Here is an 11,440-nt window from a genome sequence, read left to right on the forward strand (position 1 = left end):
GATTTTTTTTTCATTTGTATTTAAAACAGAAATATCAGTGTTGCCTTTTCTTTTATATGCAGGTCACTGTAAAAAAATTTATGAAGTATATTAATATGTTTTTAAATAATAAATATTTTGATGAAACTGTTTATGTGAATTGAATGTTTCATTGTTTATCATTCCAGAAAGAGTGATGATGCACTGTAACTTTAGAAGTTAATACTACTTTAGTTTTTATCATAAAGGAACACTAATAACAAGATGAATATGGAATATTAGTAATTGAAACTCTTATCTTAATTTCATTATAATATTCTACAACATGTTTAGTAACCCTAGTGAAAATTGAAAATTAAGTTCTGTATTTAAAGAAGCTTTTTCTTTATCTAGATATTTCCAAAAGACTAAGTTAGCTTTCTCTTTTAGAATTTGTTTAAAATAAAAGATTTATATCTAACTTTTCCATAAGGAAATTAGTGCAAAAGAAATTCATAGACCTGTTTAAACAAATGAAATGCCAGTGGATTTGAATAAGGAACAGTTAGATTTTCATGTACATGTTGTTTTGCAAACCAAGACTTTCAATCTGGAAACTTATGCTTACTTACAGATATAAATTTAAATGAATATTTTGACACTGTTATTACCTTCTTTTGTTTTTTAAATTATTTATTAATGAACTCTTTTTTTCTAAAGAATTCACACAAAATACAAGTTTTGGATTAAGATATGAAGTGGTATGATGTTGTAGATATTTGGAGGTAAATAACTATTCATATTTTTCCAAAGATGTTTTAAAACCTTTCATTTATTTGTTTTTTTCCTCATCTATATAAACAGTCTTCTTCACAACTTTCTATTAAGCTGATTTCAAATAATATTTTATGTATCGAACTAGATTTAAATAGTGTTGTGGAAGATTCTGTTATTAATATTATTGTTTAAGAATGTTGTTGTTTTGTTATTTATAGTTATATTTATTGGTCTTTTAGGAAACTTTTGAAATCCACAACTTGTTGTATGATGAGTATTTATATATTGATATATTCTAATTTAATTTTCTTCATTGTTTTCTTTTTTCAAATATTTTATCAGCATGTTTTAAATGGAATATCTTTTATTAATTTATTCACCTTGTAATATGTATTTTATATGCTTAAACAGAAGTCTCTTTGCTTTTTATAAATTTTATATATTTTTGTTGTACCGTATTCGGCCGTGTATAGTACGCAGTTATGTATAGTCCGCACCCCCTTTTCATCCCCTTAAAATCGAGAAAAAAAGTTTTGTAAAAAAAAAAAAAAAATTTTTTTTTTTACAAAGTCTAGTTCACTGTTAAAATCCACTGAAAGTGATCTATTTTTCATGTTTTTTATAAAAATAATAAATTTTGTTTTATTTATTTCATGAAAAATAATGAAATGGTAGAGCTTTTCATCAGATAATTAATATTTGATAATTTTATAAAAGTAATTATTAATCAAAATATCCCTTTTAAAATCAACATTTGTCTAAGTATGTCCAAGCTGATATATAATATAACAGAAATAATTTGAATATTATGGAACAAAAGAAAAAAGAGATCAAACATTTATCTAAATTAATTAGCAGTAATCAAAATTTTTAAACTATTTAATCTTATATAATCTTTTCATTGATCATGTTGTTATATTGCCTGGGGATTATAATATTTAACATCTGTCAAAACTTGACATCATTATTTAATTGCTACACACCCATACTTAATCCTTAATTACCCCTCTTGATTACCTATACAGGATGTCACACCTTTACTTTGACTAATCAATTTTGAAGAGAAAAGTTTAAAAAGAATAAGAATTAATTGAAATAAATATAAATAACGTCTCCAATATACATTATTAGTGCAGAAAAAAACGAAATTAAAAAAAAAAAAAAAAAAAATTTTTTTTTTTATAAATTTCGAAAACCGTCTATAGGTGTGTATAGTCCGCACCCCTTGTACAAACTACAGATTGAAGGAAAAAAAGTGCGGACTATACATGCCCAAATACGGTAGTTGTTTTGATCAGCCTTCAACAGACATATTGTAATGATTTTATTTTTATCTGTTGATTATAAAAAAGAAGATGTGGTATGATTGCCAATATAACAACTCTCCGCAAGAGACCTAATGACACAGAAATAAACAACTACAGGTTACCGTATAGCCTCGGATATACGGCATAGTTTATGTACAAAAAATGAATGAAAAACAAATATGTAACACATCAATAACACATCAACAAACAAAAAACCACCGAAAAACAAGCTCCTGACTTGGGACAGGCACATACATACAGAATGTGGCAGGTTTAGCAGGATCCCTATCCGCCTAACCTGGGACAGTGGTGTAATAGTACAACATAAGAAGGAACTATAAAAATCATTTGAAAAAGGCTAAGCTTACCAGATGAATACAAATAGAAATACATCTAACAAAAAAAGAGTAGATGTGGCAGGGTACTTGTATATATCCGCTTACGATAATACATGGATAGTGTACATTAGATGTCTGACATTGATGATTTCCTTATGATTTCTCCTTTAGAGCTGAAATTCTTATGAAGATCTTGGTGTATTTCTGACAATTGATCTGTGATCTGAATTTTCCTGATAATATTTTTCTAAGTTTATGCTTAGACCTGAATAGTTCTGTACATCCAAATTTGTGAATTCTTTACTGTGATGTATGCTGATTTTTATGAAGGGTAGCTATGTCAATTATAGTAATCTAAGTCTTATTTTGATATCTATGTTTTTTTGTCTATTGTTGTTTGTTTTTTGGTCTGTTTCTTTTCGCCATATCATTTTCAGTCAATTTAAAACTTATGAGTTTGAATGTCCCTTTGTAAATTTTCTTCTCTCATTTAATGTATTGTTTCAATTTTGAAGGCCGTTGGTTCTCTCTGGACTCTCCCACTCCCTCCACCTATAAAAACTGATCGGCACGAAAAAACATATTCGTGTTGAAAGTTGCTTTAAACACCAATCATTCAACCAATTATTCGATTTTGGTTTCAAACCAATATCACATGAACTTTTCTTTAAAAGTCTTCAAAATTTATGAACAAGCAGTTAAATATTTTAAAGGCTTCTAGGATTTTCCTTAAGAAGGTTAACCTATTACCATAAATAATGATTGAAATGCTTTATAAATGAGAACATCCTTGTATTTATATTATTGAATCAGCTATACTTAAAATGAAAAAAGTACAGAAGACAGTCACTGTTAATATATTCAGATTTGTATATTATGCAATTTTGCAGCATCTGCTCAGTACTATTTGAAACTTATCCAGAGATTACAGCAATAGTTGTTGAGCATTTAAATCAAACTTGCTCAGGAGGGACAGCTTGCTGTGGTTGATTTTACCAAAGAAATTGTAGAAACAGGAATTAACAGAGATGTTGACTTTATACCACGAAACAGCAACTACACATGAACCCGAAATTCTTCAAATATCAAAAATATTAAGGATCATTAAAGATAGAACATAAGTTAACCACTGTCTAAGTTTTCCCTTTGAACACACATGTTGATTGGCAGCCAAGTAAATCTCATTCACCCCTATTTTGTTTTAAATCACTGGACTAACAATAAAGGATAATTCAATAGAAAGCTGTACAGGAAAAGGACTACTACAAAATACAGTAAAATACAGAAAATATCCAATCCTCATTGACGCTCACACCACATATATCTATATATATTAAACCAGAAAGAAAGAATGTTCTTTCTGAATGAATTAATGCAAAATTGGTTATCGATGTTCAAATTTTCATTACTCAAGCAAAATCAAGGTTACAAACACACACGAGGCTCCTCAGAACAGACAGTCCTATTGTTACCTGGGACGATTTAATTAGTTTTGACAAAAATAACACAGAATACGAATTGCATGTGTAAAAGCTAGGAATATTATATTAAGTAAAGAATGATAGTCCAGATAGAAGGTAAAAATATGCTGCAAAATACGAACATAAAATGAAAACAAATGACAAATAGAAAGAATTGTGTTGAAAACGGTCAAATATAAAGACCAATACCCACATGATATAGAAATCAACAAGACATAAACTGGATATAAACCTGCGTCGGTGGGTTAAGGTAATGTTAATGCTGGAGAATTTCTGATCATTCAGAATTTCTTTTGAAGACGCTAAGGAAACTCAAGAAAAAGTTCCCGGTTTTATATTGAGTCTAAGGATTGTTAAATTCAAGCTATCGGCGAACAGAGAGTGCATGCCGCTGAATGTCAGATACAAAAATTACATACTCGCTACAACTAAACATTATCAACCCCAGACTCTTGATAACTAAATCATTCCCTCAAATGGGAGCTGTAAAAAAACTTTGACGAAACTTTTCCTTGTACAATAAATGATGTAAAATTTAAAACTGCCTGCAAACAAGAAGTGGCAGATGTAGAAATTGCTTACTAGCTAAAACTCAACATTATCAATCCGTTGATGAATTTCAAATCATTTCTATTCATAGAAGCTAAGAAGACGTTGACGCAATATTTCTTTCAACTTCGTATGGACCGACGGACGGACGGAGTCGAGTGGGTACAAAACTTGCTTCCGCCTTTGGATTATATCTGGCATAATCTTTCTTTCAAAATTTTGCTGTGTTTTGCGTTTTCCCCCCACTCTCCTTAACATTGGACGCTTTAGTACAGACAAATTGTCATCTGCCGAAAATAGAAAACGCAGTGGCATTGATTTTATCATTGCAAACTAAGATGTTATGTTACGTAATTATCAAAATATTGTAAGTGTAATTTTTGAAATTTTCTACTAACTAAAAATGTACTTTGATAATCAAAATCTTTGTAAATGTGTTTTTAAGAAAATTTACAAACAGTATCTATTCTCAAACGACAGTATATCATATCTATTAACTTTTGTCATGCTAACAGAATATTAGGAAATGTATGCAACTTGCCAAAAAGGTAACACCTTGTAAAAATCAATTTAAAGTACATGTATATAAACGATATTTCTTACATGGTTACCAAACTATCGGAATGCACATTTTAGCAAGGACGTATATACTTGATTTTAGACATCAAGATGATTCTATTTACGGTCGTAACGCTGATTTTTCTTATGGGAAACACTATTGCAGAACCAACACCAGGAAAGGACTGCGCATCTGGTATGCTTTTTTTGTTTTATTTCATCCTGCTTTAAATTATTTCTTTAATTTAACTAGTTGAAAAGATAACATAATATGATTAATAAGACAATCACTCTTGAAGCATTTTTTGACTGAATTTGTTATTAACTAGTAACCAATACGAAACTTTTAATATTTTTGTTCTATAAAGTTTACATGAAGACTTTGATGAAATCTTATGTTGACTTCCTTTAAGTGTTGGATTTTTTTCTCGTCAGTTTCATGCATAACCTCCTTTTCCGCGGTTAATATATCAGTGTTACACCGTCAAAAGAATTGAAAAAAGAGACCAATAGCTGTTTTTAACATATATATTAGTAATGTCGAGTTTTGCTGATGTTTGTTTTGTCTATGTCAGAAGTAAGTATATTTAGATATACTATTATAGAAATCTATCTACTTTCAAACTAGTACAGATATTATCTGTACGAAATATTAAGGAATTAAATAATCTGGGTAAATACCTTTAAGAGGCAGAGAAAATTCGTTACACATGCCTGTTTGTTATGTACCGTTAATACTAATGTAAATTGTATGCCAAACTCCGCTACATGTTAGATATTGTTTATGATATTTATGCTGTATAAATTGTGTATCTGTTCAATCCTGTGAGCTATGTTTGTTTACGGAATAAAGTATTAATATTGTTATGTATTTGATATAACCATTTTGTTTTTGTTTTTCAAATAAAGTTATATATTATATAAAGTATCGATATGCTCTGTTTAATATAGAAGACACATAGTTTAGAGAACTATTATCAATATCAATACCATTTATTTATATTAAAAAAAACCTGTCAACTGTATAATAAATTATTTGATGACATTTATTGCTGTTGCAGCGGTTACATTTTATGGTGAAACAGCTAATAAAGTCGTTGGGTTACTCTCTGACAATTGTGCATGCAAAACAGTCAAAGAAAAACCACCAAAGAATGAAGATGATGAAGATGAACCCCAATCCTCATGCACAGGTATGAAAGCCATTTATATAATTTATTGTAAAACTGATGTAATGTGTAAGTAAACATGACTTAGTGTTTTTGTCGAATTAATACCAAAATGTTTATACATATAGATATAAACATTAAAATCAATTCTATAAAAAGTAAGTATAAGATTGTTATGAACATTAGCGAAAACTTTATCGACCGTTAACTTTGTTTAGTGATATTGATTAACAAGACTTGATATTAAGTCAAATGACTTATTTCACTATACTTTATGCATCAAATAATCAACGGGCAAAATGGTGTTTTAATGATAAAAACATATATATATATATAAAGAACATCCCTTCTACAACGAAATTTATTTTATATGCACACATATAAAAATTGCGGTTTTTATCCAACGCAATCATAGGTTTGAACGTAGTTTTCAATATTTTTTCGTTTGGGCTTGTATCATATTTCCCTCCGGTTTATATGATCCGTTCATCCTATATTGACTCTTAAAATTCAAGAGTCTATCTAAAAATGAGGGTACATTTTGTATGGCCTTCCAAATACCGTTTCGATCCCTAACATCACTGAAGAGACATTTATTGTCGAAATTCGGATCTGGTGTACAAAAAAATATTAACACCTTATGTTTGTGGCATAACATCGTGGCCACAAGTTTATTGTTTTCTGTTTAGTGTTACATTTATATTAAGATCCATTTTGTTACATCTTGTGATCAATTTTATTTGGTAATCGCCAATGGCAGTCAGCAGGGTTAAAGAACATCAGTTGTTCGACCTGTTAGTCAAATGCGTTTTGTTTAAATATACTTCTTCACTTTTTTGGTCTTTTGGGAAATGTCGTTTGTGCTGTATTTAGACCCTTCTACAACGAAATTTGTTTTTCATGCACACGTATAAAAATTGCGGTTTTTATCCAACGCAATCATAGGTTTGAACGTAGTTTTCAATTTAGACTCGTATATATATATATATATATTTCAGTAACAAGACCAAGTGACTGTGGTGACCTTGACAAATCAACTTGTAAAAGTGGAATTTACAAGATCTTTCCTGATAAAACGTCTGGTTTCAAGGTTTTCTGTGAAATGAAGAAACATGGCGGGGGTTGGACTGTGAGTTTCAAGGGAATCCTTGATGAAAAGCAAACAGATTTGTGAATGAATAACCAAATAAATCAATCTTTTTGAAATATTGTATGTTAACAAACTACGAGTAAATGTATCTTACAGGGAGGAATTTTACATGTAACTATTCATATTTGTATTGCTGATCTCTGAAGAAAAGAAAAAAACCTGTTTCATTCTTGTTTTGTATCGCATTGTATTTCAATTATTATTTTTTTTCCGTTTTTTTCTTTCTTGTTATTATTTCTTTTACTAGTACTTGTTTTTATCTTCTTTTTTTTTTCTTTTTTTCATTTACAATCAAAGACTTCAGTATTTTAAAATATTTTCAAATGAGTTGCCATATTTTGAATGACCATACGTCTACGAGTACATAATTGTTATTTTCAGGTTTTCCAACGTAGAATGAATGGAAAGACGAATTTCTACAGGGACTGGGACTCTTATAAAGAAGGATTTGGTAACCAGAATGGAGAAATTTGGTTAGGTAATTAATACTTTTCGCATCAATATATAGAAAGTTAAGTTCAACTACTATACTGTAATTTTATTCTCAGAGCTAACAAATGTAAACATAAATTGTTCCGAATATTCGACTTTGTTTATTGCCTTTCTGTACTGATTTTTTTGTACGTTTTTAATGTTGCTCTTTTTCCAATGTTAAAAAGTAAGAAATGTGTAAACATAACACGTTTCTGTGCCCTCTTTAGTCAGAAACGTCTGCGGTGTCTGTTTCAACTTAATGATTCCGTTTTTCAAGGAATTCATGTTTGTTGTCGGATCTTGTGGCTTCTGTGAAATATTAAATTATTATAATACATTGTTCGATTTTTAGCATAACATATTTTGCTGTGCTAATAACAGTTATATGAAATTTCCTTTAATTCATTTTTTTTTTAAATATGTGTGTATCTTGAGACAGCAACCTATCGACAAATAAGTCAACCAGATGGCCACATGCAGTCGTTGGAAACACACATGTATTAAAAGCAGATGCATTTAAGATCTGACATTATCAACTTATTCTTAAAAAATGAATAGTCATTAGAGTTCATATTAATTTAAATTTCTTATAGGTAACGATCATCTGCACCAACTTACCTCTCAAGGAAAGTACAAAATGAGGATTGATATGGAAGACTTCGAAAACAACAAAAAGTTTGCCCTGTATGACAAGTTTGGCGTTGGTAGCGAAAGTTCCGGTTATATTTTGGATGTGAGTGGTTATTCTGGCGATGCAGGTAAGCATTTAGTATTCCATTAAAATTTTAAATTTTTGAATTAATTATATTTTAACTCATACTTTTACGACAGGAAAAATTGTCTTTTGACGTAATATTTTAACATATTTTTGCAGATTTCAACTTTTATAAGTCCACGGTGAATTTCAAAATTAAATCTATTCTACACGAAAGAAAGATATTTGACATTTTTACTCGTTCCCAAAATCTGACTGAAATTAACTAAGAGATTGAAGACATTCACAATTATTCATAATTCTTAAATTAGTTAATTTTAATGTTGCTGGTGTTTCGGTTTATACTTCGCTTGACGGAGTCAAAAATGCGAGACATAGGTATGTTGTTTTCGGCGTCGGCGTCGGTGGCGGCGTCAACAATGTATGACTTTCTGATTATTTGGCCCCGTCCCCTTAGTCATGATCTATTGACTTTGAAACTTTTGCTTATTATACATGTATTAGTTTGTGATAACGTCGGTTTATGGGGAACAACTAGTGGTAGATCAATGATATTTAGTATGCAGTTGTATAAGCATTGGCATATCTCATTTCAATGGAGATTCATATTTGGTTCGGCCGCCTTAGTTATGGTCTATTGACTTTGCTTAGTTAACATGTATTAACATTTGGTATTCAGTTGTATCAGCATTAGCACATCTCATTTACATGGAGAATATTTGACCCCCATCCCTTCAGTCATGGTCTATTGACTTTGAAACTTTTGCTAAGTTTATATGTGTTCCGGACCATATGAGTATTTGGACCATACGCGTATGGTCATGACCATATGGGTATATACTCATATGGTCTGACCATACGCGTATGGTCGGACCATACGCGTATGGTCGGGGTAATTAACACTCTGTTACCATGGTTACAGTTTACTTTTAATACTTCTAAACTCTTCATATGGTATGACCGTTCATTCAAAAGACGCTATCATATAGGTAATTTTATCGTTATATTATAATAAAAAGATAAGCTAAATAAAAATAAGAAGTTTCACATTGTTAATTTTACTTAATTGTCAAATTTAAAGTAAACACATTTTATACCGGTGGTCATTACCGATGGTCATAACCGATTTGTTATTACGAGTAAATGGCAATATGTTGACTAAAAAATTAAATTCCAAAAATTTCTTAATGAACTGTTACATAAGAAGTCACTGGAAAGTAGCATACTATTAGTTTATTTAAGTTGTGTTGTGAAGATGGTGTATTGCAGTCAACCATTTTACAATATTTGAGATCTAGAGCTTCTTAAAAACACTGTAGACATCAGAATTGCCAAAGACCTCGGTATCACTGTACGCAGCTGCAAAAAAGGCTTGTTTTTCACTCGCAAACAAAATGTGTAAATGAAAAAGATCGTGCACAAAACTTGCAAATGCAAAAAAGCTATGATACCGTGTGGAAGTGAATGTCATCCAAGCCTACATGCACTAATGTAACTAGCGATGAAAACTAACTATGGCATCAATATTAAATTTTTACGTAGTTTTTTTTAGTATAAAATTAAAAAATTGTCATGTTTTAAACCATCACTGTTTTTTTTAGATAAAGTTCTTGTATTATTGAAACGTTTATAATGTAATTTGGAAAAATAAATATACCTATATGGTCCAAATACTCATATGGTCCGGCCCGTTAATAACTAAACGAGTATTATACTCATATGGTCCGACCATACGCGTACGGTCGGACCATACGCGTATGGTCGGACCATATGAGTATACGCATATGGTCATGACCATACGCGTATGGTCCAAATACTCATATGGTCCGGAACATATGCATTATTCTGTAATTAGATCAGTTTAAGATGAAATATTAATGTTAAGTCAACGGTATTTGGTATTCAGTTTTATTGGCATCTGTACGAATTGTTTTCATGGAGATTATATAGATCCATCCTCTCTACATGGTTCATTGACTTTGAAACTTTTACATTAGTTTACCAGTTAATGTTTGTTTTTAGTTTAGTTTAAAGGGAACGACTTATAATAAGTCAATGATATTTGGTATGCAGTTGTATTAGCTTTGACACATCACATTTGAATGGCGATTGCTAAGCCAAGTACCTCAGTCATGATTATAAAGTATTGCTATTTACATGTAAACATTTGCATAATCAAAATTACAAAAATGCGAGACATACATCCTTGATAATAGTTTACTAATGATTCCTTTAACCTGATTATTTTACACCGAAAGATTGTTCCATAAGTGCCTATAGCATCGTTGTTACGCATTTTGAATATGACTTAAGTAGTCGAATTTCTATAGTTACATACCTCGTACATTTACAGGAAATTCAATGGCTACCCATAATGGACAGAAATTCTCAACAAAAGATAAGGATAACGATAGATGGGGCAAGTCATGCGCAGTGGCTTACAAGGGAGCCTGGTGGTATAATGCATGTCACACAAGCAACTTGAATGGTTCCTATCTGAAAGGGAAACATAAATCATTTGCTGATGGAATCGAATGGCACACCTGGAAGGGTTATAACTACTCGCTTAAAGAAACAGTCATGATGATCCGCAAAGCATAGATAGCTGAATAGTAATTTAGGAAGAATAAAAAATGCAAATTTTGATTTTAATTTTTTATTTTTAGATAATTATACGTGACACATAAACAAGAATATGTGGTATGATTTGCCAATGAGAAAGCTCTCCACAAGTGAGCAAATGACACAGAAATTTCAGTATATTTTATAGGTAATACTTAATACATACATGAGTAGGGTACTGGAAGAAGAATACTAGTATATTACATTTGTTGTTGGTTGGACCATGTTGTTGTCAGAGGATAAAAGCAAGATACAAATGGGTTATCAAAATACATGTAATTTAGACCAAAGATGTGTATTAGGTACATTTTATTTGGCAAATTATAAAGTAATACCTTATCA

General features: G+C 30.4%; 1 protein-coding gene across 1 annotated transcript; it reads left to right on the top strand.

The window, feature by feature from the left end:
- The first annotated feature begins 5,070 nt into the window (after nucleotides 1-5,070).
- Nucleotides 5,071-11,122, top strand: LOC139519822 (microfibril-associated glycoprotein 4-like). The gene is made up of 6 exons (XM_071312096.1): nucleotides 5,071-5,164; nucleotides 6,030-6,161; nucleotides 7,136-7,266; nucleotides 7,669-7,765; nucleotides 8,355-8,519; nucleotides 10,830-11,122. Exons 1-6 carry the CDS (start codon nucleotides 5,080-5,082, stop codon nucleotides 11,075-11,077), a joined length of 858 nt encoding a protein of 285 aa, XP_071168197.1. The 5' UTR covers nucleotides 5,071-5,079; the 3' UTR covers nucleotides 11,078-11,122.
- Nucleotides 11,123-11,440: the final 318 nt, after the last annotated feature.

This window comes from Mytilus edulis, chromosome 4 (genome assembly GCF_963676685.1).
Source record: "Mytilus edulis chromosome 4, xbMytEdul2.2, whole genome shotgun sequence".
NCBI classification, from domain to species: domain Eukaryota; kingdom Metazoa; phylum Mollusca; class Bivalvia; order Mytilida; family Mytilidae; genus Mytilus; species Mytilus edulis.

Bases quoted from the DNA above. Each gene is read 5' to 3' on its own strand.
- LOC139519822 (XM_071312096.1), top strand. From the start codon at position 5,080: ATGATTCTATTTACGGTCGTAACGCTGATTTTTCTTATGGGAAACACT. The intron at 5,165-6,029 runs GTATGCTTTTTT...TTGCTGTTGCAG, and splicing joins AGGAAAGGACTGCGCATCTG to CGGTTACATTTTATGGTGAA. The intron at 8,520-10,829 runs GTAAGCATTTAG...GTACATTTACAG, and splicing joins TGGTTATTCTGGCGATGCAG to GAAATTCAATGGCTACCCAT.